The sequence below is a fragment of the Melanerpes formicivorus genome, unplaced genomic scaffold (assembly GCF_026170545.1).
Source record: "Melanerpes formicivorus ecotype bairdi unplaced genomic scaffold, bMelFor1.0.p_v2 SCAF_11, whole genome shotgun sequence".
Lineage (NCBI taxonomy): Eukaryota > Metazoa > Chordata > Aves > Piciformes > Picidae > Melanerpes > Melanerpes formicivorus.
This window is the reverse complement of record NW_027142363.1, coordinates 13,762,216-13,774,360: the sequence shown is the minus strand read 5'-3', so window position 1 is coordinate 13,774,360 and position 12,145 is coordinate 13,762,216. Positions and strand designations below refer to the sequence as shown.

At 37.9% G+C, this 12,145-nt stretch overlaps 1 protein-coding gene across 1 annotated transcript; it reads right to left on the bottom strand.

Moving 5' to 3' along the window:
• Positions 1–476: 476 nt before the first annotated feature.
• Positions 477–6,404, bottom strand: RIPPLY3 (ripply transcriptional repressor 3). Its single transcript, XM_068144820.1, has 4 exons — positions 6,280–6,404; positions 5,394–5,463; positions 2,068–2,135; positions 477–976 (listed from the first exon to the last, which is right to left on the bottom strand). The coding sequence occupies exons 1-4, from the start codon at positions 6,402–6,404 to the stop codon at positions 829–831; spliced, it is 411 nt and encodes a 136-aa protein (XP_068000921.1). The 3' UTR covers positions 477–828.
• Between the last annotated feature and the right edge of the window lie 5,741 nt (positions 6,405–12,145).

Below are 12,145 nucleotides of genomic sequence, written 5' to 3'. Positions count from 1 at the left end.
AGATACACATCTAAACCCCACTAGATGGGAATCAGCGGTAGGTCAGTTATATAAAAACCATAGATTCAAGTGCACAAAGCTATAGAAATAACATTTTAATATTGTAAAAAACATGGCACAGAATGCATGTTTTAATGTGTCATTAAGTTAAATCATAGTTTTTAATCCAGACTGACTTTTTCTGACTGACAAAAAAGCACTTCTCTGTTGACAGGAGGGAAGTCTGATAATAACAGTATGACAGGACCCCCGAAAATACCACAAATGTTGTGTAGAAGTTGTCTTGATGGGAGCTGATACTAGAAATGGATTAGGTCAACCTGGCATACAGCATTTACATCAGAATAAACATGCTTTAAGGAGCTAATAAGCAATAGTGTTTGTGTCTTTTTTTTTTTTTTCTTTGGCATAAATTCAACCATTTCAAAGCCCTCAGTTTCTTTTGGGGCTGTACATTATATTATTTTGCCTCATAATCAACCTTATTTCATTTTATCAGGACCAGTGTGAAAAGAAGGAACTAAATACAGTGCTCTTGATGTTCTTAATCCATGTTACTTAAAACAACTTCATTTAAACCTTACAAACTTGTATTCAGCTTCAGAGTTTTATTTAAAAGTCTCTCAAAACACAAAAGGATTTCCTCTTAAGTTTCCAGTTGCATTGACTCATTCTTTGTGGTAGGATATAAATAGTTTTCTTTTGAGCTTTAATGTATTTCTTCATTCAGTGAGATGTTTATCCATAAGTTTCTGACAGTTCTTTTTTTAATCTCCTTGATTTTTTAACTTTTCTTTTGTGTTTCTCAAGGCTGAACACTGGTCATTTTTAGGATGAATTTATTTCTTCTTCATCTTCCTCAGAGTTGACATCATCATTGTAGAAGTGAATTGTAGCCTGTACTGGAAAACTTGCCAGAACCTTCTCTCCAATGTTACTAAGAAACTTTTGGGATTTGGACTTGGGCAAATAAAGTCTAATAAGAAAACATATTGTAAGAGACAAAATAAAACTATGTGATGCTTCCCCAGCTGAACTAGTTTGAGTATTAAATATATTTTTCTTTGGGGAGAGAAAACTCTAAGCTTTTCTTGTTTTTTAAAATAAAAGTTCCTAACTAAAAGATACTGTTGATTTTAAGTCACCTCAGTTGCTTTGGGCATATTGTGTATTATATTTACCTAAGGTCTCACCCTGAGAAAGGGTTGCCAGGGCAATGAAGCATGCTTGAGGTTTGGGTTTTAGCAGAGTTCAGCATGGAAGTGTCCCATGCAACTGTGGGAATGTTTGTGGAATGTTCTGAGATTCTGGAAATAAGAAACCAGGTTAAGATTAGGGTGGGTGCCCTGTTTCATGGAGGTTGATCTCAGTGGACTGTGTGTCTCCAGGTGGAGAAGAAGGTATACAGTGAGAGAAATTTACATCAGAATTCATAAAGGAAAAATGTTGTGGTCTCTATACATATGTGGGTTTGGGTGCATATATGTATCTATACAGAGAGAGAGACAGATATATATACCTACATCTTCCTCTTGGTTCCACTTTGGCCAGTTTTCAATTAAATTTGGAAGTGATTATGATCAGACAGAATTTAAGCTTCTACTTTCATAAAAGTACAAGTGGTTGTAAAGAAGAGGGGTATTTCTTTAATTTTCTTCTTTGAAATGAAATTCCAAACCAGGAATTTCTACATCATTAAGCCTTAAAGAATCCAAATATTGGTGAAAATCCTTCTGAAAACCCCAAGCAGCGGTAAAGCTTTACCTGGAATTCAGCTTTTATTCAAGAGCATTTAAGCAACTTCAAGAGACATGTCTGTAACAAGTCACATTGCATTAGTAGCTGTTTCCTTTTTAAATCTCTGTTATTATCATATTGTTTCAGGTTCTGTTCAGCCTGGGCATCTTTCTTTGTGGAGAGATAAAAAGCTATGGAGTCTAGTGAGTAGTTAAACTGGAGTGCTAAGAAGAGATACTCCAGAGACAAACTGATACTTCTCCTGAGAAGGTAAATGTCTCGTCTTGGAAGGTGCCACCTTTCCTATATCAAGTGATAGGAAGAACTCACCTTACTGGATGTTGAAACCCCAGACCTCCTTTTGATTTAAAATGTATTAGTTGACCATCCTGTTCTGACTGTAAAGAGACATATTTGTTATTTAGAATAGGGTAAAAATTAAGGTTTCACTTTTTTCTTTCTTCTACAAGTAACTGTAACATTTTACAGGAATGTTGCTTTGATTGCTGTGCTGTTATTTTACTCTGACCAAATGTACTTTAGAGAATACATGTTGCCACAACCTGCAAATAGTTGCACATTTGGAAAAAAGCATTTAAACTGGCACATTTTATGAGCCACAAAGTCATGAAGATGTACATCTTGCTTAAGTTCTTATGGAATGTCTCTAGCAACTGGTGAGCTAATACTAGCACCAAAGGGAAGTTCAATGATTAGAAGAAAAAAGGATTTTCAATTATCTTAAATAACTGGGAGGTTAGGATTTTATAGAATAACTCTTTAACTACTCTAACCAGGGGCTTGAATTTGGAATGTTCAAGTCATCAAGATTAATTGTAATCAAAGATCACAGAAGAATGTCCAAACAGTAAAATCAAGAGACAATTAGCATCTCATTTCTATACAAAGAGAGGTAAAAAGCAAGAATTTTCATACAACAGACTGGGTAGCAAAAGTATATTTTACATATCAAAATTCAATTTAGCACAGAATAAATTCCTTCAAGGTAAGGTCACAATAAAACCCAGTAATTTGCAAATGTTAACATTACTAAATCCTATTAGGGTTATAAACCTGGATTGCAAACCTGAAAGCATCTCCCAAAATCACTGAGCCCTGTTACTTCACCTTGCAGCATGAATTCTTTTCCAGATTGTAAACCAAGAGGGCTTCTTTTTATCCCATATTGCTATAAACTTAATGTTGCGCAAAAGAGGATGATGTATCTCCTCCACACTAGAACTTCTAGTGCACAGAATCTAGATCCTGTCCAGTCTGCTCTAAAGATTACTTTTGCCACTGTCAGAGCAATTTATCCTTCTGCAGAAGTGGGCTTCAGCATGGATATTTTTGTGGGCCCCCAAAGCCCCTTGGGCTACAGACTGAGCAAGGTGACCTATCAAATTCTCTGTGTTCCTTCTATGTTGGTCTGTTTCTCTCACACCAACCTGTTTGTCTTGTAACCAAATGATTTGACTTCAGGCCATCAGGGAGTTTGGGGGTATTTTGGTGTTTAATAAGGAGACTCAGTTACTTTTTTTCCATAGTACCTAGTAAAATGGACTCCTGATCTGGCTCAACATTGTAGATGTGATCCTCATACCTATCTTAAATACCATATATTATTGTTCATGTTTATACTAAAACTTAAATAGTCTTCTTCAGATCTTTATTGATCTGTATTTTCTACTGTTTTCTTTTTGGAAAACATATTTCATAATGCTATGGCTTGATTAAACACACATTATAAGCTTTTTCTCTTCAGATTATAATACAGCATTTCTGCAAAGCACTTCTGATAGTAAATAAGCCTATTAATTGTAAAGTCTGACTTGTATACAGCAGAAAATGGTCATTGTTAATCTGTATTAGGTTGTAGATATGGCAATAGTAACTTTATATTACTCTTAATGACTTTTGGACAAAAAGAACAGTGTATTTGAGTTTAGGCAGCAGGAAAATTGTTACTTTTTATATAAGGAAAAGTGTATCATGTATAGGTAGCTATCAGGTATATTGTAATACATATTCTTGGCAATAGAGGTAAAATTATTAATTCAGGGGCTATTGGTAGTATTTTTAATTTTTAGTGCTTTGCTCTGCATCTTTCAGTGTCTCAGGTTAGATTCTTATATGTGTATTCCTAAAGTTCTTTTAATTACACAGAAGATATTGAAACTTTTATTTGCTTCACTCTCCAGTGTTTGTCTTGTCTAGTGGTCTGTAAAACATTGGCATTAATACGTATGCCTTGCAGAAAATATAAGTAGCCAGCATGCAACTAACTAGCAGGAAAATTGTGCTCAGTCCATTTTGGAAGGTGTTCTGTTAGAAACCTCATTAAATTTGCTGAAGACACCTCTTGCCCTCCACAGCTATGGGATCTAGGTATGCATTAGTGAGAACCTCATCCCACCTGTGTGCTACACAAACTCCTAAAGCTCTCCTTCAGACCTCATTATGTCCCAAGATATAGGGGCATCTGGGATGCTGAAGCAGTGTGGATGGGCCATAAGATATGTATGAGAAGGATCTGAGAAGCTTATGGCAAGAGAGAGAAATGTTAAAACATTGAAACCAGCTCATTTAGTTGTACTTGCCTTGAAACAATGCCAGGCTGCCAGCATGAATGTGGAAAACTTCATGTGTGCTTTGTTTTTCTCACACAAGTAGGCAGAAGCCCAAGTATGAATGAAAACTTTTGGGCTGATTTAATAAAATTTTCTGCAAAACAATCTGTCATAGATCAAAACTTCTTGATTTTGGAAACCTTAGTTTCTTGAAATCATCAATCAGCGCTGTAAGCATGCACTGTCTATGTGAGGGAGTGTAAGACACCCCAGATCCTTGGAACATTGCTGGTAAGGATGTTCTTCCACAGGCTTTCCCAAGGTACCTGTCAGCTGGAGTGTGGCACTCCCTCAAGTCTGTACCATTATAGTCTCCATCATCAGAAGGCAAAAAGTACAAGGTGAAAAGGTGTTGCACATTAGAATATAGTAGAAACTGTGAGCCTTTGAAGATTTGCACTAAGCAGAGCTGTTGTCTTCACCTGCTCTGCCTTTGGTAAAAAGCTGCAGATGTAATTGTGGATTGGGTGCTGCAAAAACTTATGCAGGTGCTTAAAACCAAGTATGGGAGTAGCATGGTTCCAATACCATTGTTGTAAAGTTTTCAGCATTGGGACGTATGTGGAGTGTGCTTCAGTCTCTCTTATTTTTGTTCTTTGAGCATAACTCATTATCCTACATAAGTAAATAATCATGGTTCCTTTCAAAAGCAATAGACAGTAAGAACTACTTAAAAAACCAATTTTGTGTTAATATCCAATGGGTTTAGCTATAGTAACATCCCTCCCAAAAGACAATCAATAAAATTGTATACCTGAAGGTCTATAGTTAAGCAAATAAAAACTGCTGTTAAAATAAGGGTTATTTTAAGTAAGCAGTGCTGTCTGCAGCTCTGTAAGAACTGGTAATGCTTCTATATCTGAAGAGAATTAGAGATACTCTTAACCATTATATACTGAGCACTGTAGTTCGAACCATATTTTCTAACACAGAAGAAATGCTTGAAAGAACAAGTGAACAGATTAGTAAATTCAGTTTTTGCATCTGTTTTCTCTAAGGTTTATCTTATCCAGAATGTAGTCGCACCGTTTGTTGATTTTCTGTCATCTCCTCATCTCTTGCTGTGAGCATCCAGGGCCTCCATAGAGCAGGGCTGCTGAAAGATTTAAGATAGAACAGCGGTCTCATGGCTCATTCTATCTCTAAATCTATCTCTCTCTCTGACAGTATTTCTAAATGCAGATTCCAAGCCATCATTAAGTTGTTGGTTACTTACTGAGTAAGCAACTTCATCATTAAACTAACATGGGCAATCTCATCTGATTAAGCTTCAGAAAGCACAAGCAGTGGTGAGTGCTACATCTGGGCAGACTACAGTTGTGGTTGCTACTTCCCATCTCTGCTGCTGTGTAACAGATGCATACAGTTGGAATACAGAAAAATGTTTTCAGATACAAAAAGTAAACAGAATCACAAAGTCACAGAAAACATCCTGTTGGAAGAGACCTCAAACATCACCTAGTCCAACCCTCGACCCAGCACTGAAGGGGTCAACACTAAACAATGTCTGCAAGTGCCAGGTCCACATCTCCAGGGATGGTGACTCCACCACGGTCCTGAGCAGACCATTCAAATGTTTAATAACCTTTGCTTTGAAGCAATATTTCCTAATATCCAGCCTAAACCTCCCCTAGAGCAGCTTGTAACCATTTCCTTAAACTTAACAGTAAATCAGTTATCACGACCTTAAGTTTCAAATACTTCTGAAATATTTTACTTGAAAGAATAAAAATAGCGACAAACCAAATAGAGTAACTGTTCCAAGTGAAACCTTTTCAGAAACATGTTTTGCCCATTACTTCTGAAATTGTTTTCCGTTGTCTGGCCAATGCTGAAATCATTACATTCAAATGTTTCAGTCGGGAGTTTGGAAAGGAAAGCTGCTGAAACAGGCCTCCCTTGCCTGCCTTACCTCTCCAGGCGCTCCCTCGGCTGGAGCAGGCGCTCCTGCCGCCGCTGCCGCCGGGCTCTCCGGGAGCGATGACAGACGGGACCCTCTGAAGCCTGGAGTGAGAGACCTGCAGTTGCACTCTCCATGGCGTTTGATGGTATGAAGCCTGAGGCAGCCTAGGCGCTCGCCTGGGCCTTTCAGCCCCTCCTTTATCTTAGCTCCCAAAGAATACTTACCTAAAGCAAACATGGCCTCAGGTAAGGGCAGAGAAATGTCCTAGATGAGATTTCTTTTGACTCCCCCAAACAACTCAGAGATAGGGCTCTCACGTGGGCAGGCTGTCCTGGGGAGAGCACTGCTAAGGAAACAGAGGCTTTTTGTTAAGTTAGAGGCTTTTGGTTAGCAAATCCCATAGAAAGTAACCTCCCCACTTTATCTTTCTGTGGCAGTTTTACAAAATCTGTATTTGCTCTGTATGAAATATGTGATGTTAAATGCTGGGTTTGCATGTCTTGGGAATGCTGATTAACATCCTGTCCTGAAAAATTGTAACAGAGACATGAAGAGAACTTTAATTTTTTTTTTTTTTTTTTTAAGTAACTGACCTATTTTCCATAACTTTAAAAGAGAAAAAGCTATAAGAAATTAGTGAAGGTGAGAGGATTTAAAGGCAGACTTAGTGACTTCCTGAAGACTACAGGGGTGTTCCTTTAGTTTGGTTGCTATTTGATGGATGGAGAAGGAAGCTTATGCCAAGAAAGATTACTTTGTCAAAGAATAAAGGCAATGAATGCCACCACTTTGAGGAATTTTTTACTTCCAAGTATGCAGTACAGGCTTTAAGCCTACAAAGACTGAATAGAAACAGACTCCTTCCAAACTTTCTTCCCACTGTTTTCCTTCCTCTTTTCCTGTTACATTGTACAGGACCAGTTTATTAACTGGCGGGTAACTTCATACGCTACAGTTCACTTTGTTTCCATTATTTTGCAACTACTGCAAAGAGGATTATAAAAGGATTATAAGAATTTAAAGCTGAATTGGCTTTCCACTGGTGCTGTTTACACATTGACATCAAAAGGAACAGATTGGATTCCACTGTGACCTTTCTTCCCAGAGAGGGAAAAATTATATAGTTTACTGAACATGGAACGTCCACCAGGTATCTAGTATGAATCAGGTCCCTTCTAGATGCCTTAGCTGAAGAAGCCATCAAAGCAGTCAGTTTGAGAGGACACAGTGGGAGGCAGAACCCTCTGAGGTAAGCCTTGTGGCTCTCTTACAAGTTATGATCCAGCTGAAGATAGCAAATGTACAGTCAGCAAGAAGGGGCTAGACTCATAGACAAAGATCACTGGATATATTCCCTTGGAAACAGCATTTTGTCTTGAAATTATTCTGTATTAGAAAACATTGTCTCCATACCTTTGCAGATGGGGAGGGGGCTTGTGCATTCTACTGATTTGGCATAAATTTAAATGACTTTCAACAGGGAGAAACTTAGGTCAGACTTGAAAGTCACACTGATTTCCCTGCATTGATGCTGGTTGTACAGTTCATTTAGCTACTGGGCACTCATAAGACTCCTGAAAGTGTAACATGGTGCTGATGTTTCTGAAAGTAGGGTTCAGTAACAGAATCTGGGATTTGATTTGTTGAAGTCAAATTCTTATATAATTTTTTTGCCTGCTTTTTAGAACATCTCTTCTTGCTGTGACAAATAGACATATTTTAAGTGCAAAGGTTGCTGTGACAAATAGACATATTTTAAGTGCAAAGGCAAGCACCTTTAAAGGCCATTCTAGGAAGCACTGACAATATGTAATAAAGAATGTACAGTCTAACTCTACTCCCACCCCCATGTTTAAATACTGTGTGATAGTTGTGAAGCTGTAACTAAGTAAATAACCCCCTATCTCAAAGAAGAAAATACATGCACAATCCCAATCACTTTAGACATTTGTGTTTGCAAATCAGTACAACTATTGGAATTAAGAATACAGTGACTAATATTCAAATAACAAAATGTATATTAAATAGCAGCATTGGTCCTGAGAAAAAGTGGTTGACTTCTTAAGTAACCTAAATTGTAATTAAATATCTTGCTGAATTATGGTGTTAAATACTCATATATAATTTCATCAGCTTAGTTTTATTTAGACCTAATTTAACTTGATAGTTGAAAGGGAAGTGTGCATTACACAACTGATATCTACGCTTCTGACCTTGCAATCGGATCCATATGTGAGGATAATTGATTTATACCCCTGGATAGAAATCTGCCAACATGGACATTAGGGCAGGACTAAGCTACTGACTCTACATCTTTCATATAGCTCTCTGAAAGATGTAGAATTACCCTCAATCAAGTCTGTTGATAAAGCTTTGCAATACTGAACTTACTATAAAATGATTGGAAATGCAATGTTGTTAATGAAGCTATAAGGTAATATAATGATATCTATCACTGTACCAAAAAAAAAAAAGAGTAAGATATTAGATTATTGGATTAATTAATTTAAGCACACAATTTCAGTATTTCCCTGGAAATCATTAGTTATAATCACATTGCAGACCCATGGAAAATGGTCTATTCCAGCAAAATATATGCAGCTATAGTAGTGTGTGATCTCTAGTTTACTAAATAACAAAAGAAAAGAACAAAAAAAGGCAGCACTTAGGCTACTCATAGCTGTCTAATTTTAATAGCTACATTACTCTTTGCAATATACTTAATTTTAATAGAAGATGTTTTATTTCACAGTATCACTAAGTTTGGAAGAGACCTCGAGGATCATCGAGTCCAACCTGTCACCACAGACCTCATGACTAGACCATGGCACCAACTGCCACGAATTTGGTGAACACTTCTGTTGCAGTTGCTCATCTGTTTTCCCCACAAGCCAAGAGTGTATTTTGTACTTCTAATACTACCCGAGAATAACTTTGATAGACTTAATTCTCACAGATAGATGAGTCATAATTATGTTGTGTTGATTGGAAAGGGTTTACTATTTTTTCTCACAAAAATACATTTGCATTTGTGCACTTGCAAGAATAAAGAGTGTGGTGGTGTTGTCAAGGAAACAGGATAGCTCCACAGCATATTAATTTGGCATATTAATTTGTAGCCATTATGAGCATGCAAAGCTCCTCAAAACCAAACTTTTGGAAAAGCTTTTAGGGAACAGAGGGATGAGTAAACTGAGCCATTCACACAAAGCACTGCAAGGCCTCTCTCTAATATTCCTTTAAAGTAAAAAAAAGAGAGAGTCATCCATGCTGAGCTTACATGGTAGACTTGGCTCCCTGTTCTGAGCTCCCACATGGACTGTTTGAAGAGTCATTGAAGCTGGCCTTTCTCTCCCATGGAGAGGCAGGGATTCTCCAAGCTAAAGAGTAGAAAATACACATTTAGACTAGTTACTTTCATCAGAGTTTTTCATAATCTATTTAAACAATTTCATGTCTTCTTGTGTGTGTGTATGTTCAGCATCTTGCAATAGCTTTCTTTACTCTTTTCTCTATGACAAAACCTTATGATGTTCTGGGAAGTCTGAGATCTAATTTATTGCTCACTGTTTCTTCCCAAGTCTTCTTCCACCCTTATATAAAGAGGAACCAATTTATTGCTCACTGTTTCTTTCCAAGTCTTCTTCCACCCTTCTATAAAGAGGAACCAATTGACAGCTATTTTAGAATACCTATTATAGTATATTTCCTGTTGCATACAAGGCCTTAGGTTAACAATAACAATGATAATGAAAACCTTTTAATCAAATCTTGCCATTAATCCATCTAAGCTACACTAGAATAGAAGCTAGAAAACCCACAGCAAGTTTATGGTTTCAAATTATTCTGAGAATGTTTTAAAACGGTGACTGATTTTGCCTATCTGTTGTGTATAAATTCCACTACATCATGAAGTTTTGGTTTGGTTTTCTCATTTACTCAGAAACATTTCCAGAGTAAAGGAGCCTTAAAGTTGGCTGCATTTGATGCCACTACAGGATTAAGCAAAGCCTGCTCCTCATCGTGCAAAGGTTATATAAACAGTTGTGCTTTGCAGTGTGCTCTGCAGGTCAGCAATGCATGTGCTGTTGAACTGTTATAGAGAAAGTGAATTCCGAAGTTGAAAGCTTTCTTTTGAGGTTGTATACTTTGCTTGTTTTCTTTCTTTTGATGTGCCTGGGTAAGTACTTAGACTTCCTGCATAAGAAAGTCACACAAAGGAACAGTGTAGAATGCCAGCTTAGGACCATGGGAGACTTTGTTCCTCTCTGTAGAATATGCACAAGACGTAGCAGCAGCACAAGGCTAGTGTTTCTTAAGCTTGAGATGGAGAAGGGAAATCATTTAAGTTATTTGACCCACCAACTGAAACTGCCACCTGTTTCTGCCATACATTGTGGAAATCAAAATGATGCAATGCCTACCATTTTGGATAAGCTTCTGGTGTGAATGTAGATTTGAAGAAGGAAAAATGTCTGGCATAGTACTAGTGGAGGGTTTTTCTCATATTGATGCCTGCTTCAAAATGTGCAGGGTCAATTTGTTCCATGTTTATCTACAGTGCCAGCATGTTGTTGCTGGAGATCCATTTAGAGAGCTGTTGTTTTAGAATACCTAGTTTTGTACATTTCCAAGCGTATACAAGGCTTTGGATTCAAAATAATGCAGGGGGAAGTGCCTTCACATCCTGTTCAGGAGACAGTTTTTGTGTATCAGTCAGCTGCAACTTGGTGTAGGCTTCTTTATTCTAGTTTCCCAGCATTTTTCTCTTGCCACTTTTTTTTCCTTCCACGTCTCTTTTCACTCACCTGCTAAATATTGGCTAGGATCAGACTGATGTCTTCACAGAGCTCACTGTTGTGACGACCTTCCCTATAAAATATAGAAAATACAGAAATTGTTTATTAAATTTCATGCATTGACATACCAAAGGAGTAAAGGATACCTTGCAACCACTGTTGCATCTTCTGCAGTTTTTGCAGCATGCATGGCACATGCAAATCCTACAGGCTTTATTCCCCAACAGGCTGCTAAGCCAGATTCACTTTGTCTTCAATGACCAGCCTGCTGAGCCCTGAGTTCATTTTTCTTGTTCACTGAATCAAATGAAGCATCTGAAATCAAATGCGTACGTTTGTGCCCAGTTTGCCCTCTGAGGGCAACACTGGAACAGGTACAGGACCTGGAATCTGGTGTCTTCATCTGATTCTGTGACAGAAGAGATTCTTTTCTTGTAGGATACCGTGAACCCTGAAATAAAGTTAGGTGGCAGTGTGGAGCCGTTTGTGAGGAAGATGAGATCTTTTCTTGCTGCATGGAAACAAACGATACTTTAGCTCCCTGTTGTGCCTACTAGATATGCACTTGTAGTGGTTTGTGCCTTAACTAGAGTTTAAGAGCTCAGATGGTAGCAAACCGAGAATTCCTCCCTGATAAGGAAAAAGGAGCGAAAGAAATAAAAATGGGTAGGGAAAAAGAGAAGGAGGTAAATCTACCAAAAATAATCTGGAGTCAGTTTGGAAGTAGAAGTAAATTTTTTAAACAAAATATATAGCAGCAACAAGGAGGATTTACAAGGGTAAGGAATAAGGATGAATGGGAAAATATGCAAAACCATATTTGGATGGCCTTATATCTCTTTTGATGTATGTGGATTTCAGTCCTTTAGAGAAGCACGGATGTGGCAGGGAAAAGACCAAGCCTGGCTCTGTGGCAAAACCAGGAGGCCATCAGTGGCTGTTGCTCCTTTTGAACAGGCAAGGCAGGAGGAAAGGGAGCAAAGACAGCAAATGGCTGCAGCATCTTCCTTTTTGTAGACTTGCTGGACAGGAAGGGGGAGTGGAATAAACCACCTTTGAGCCGGGGGACCCCTCCT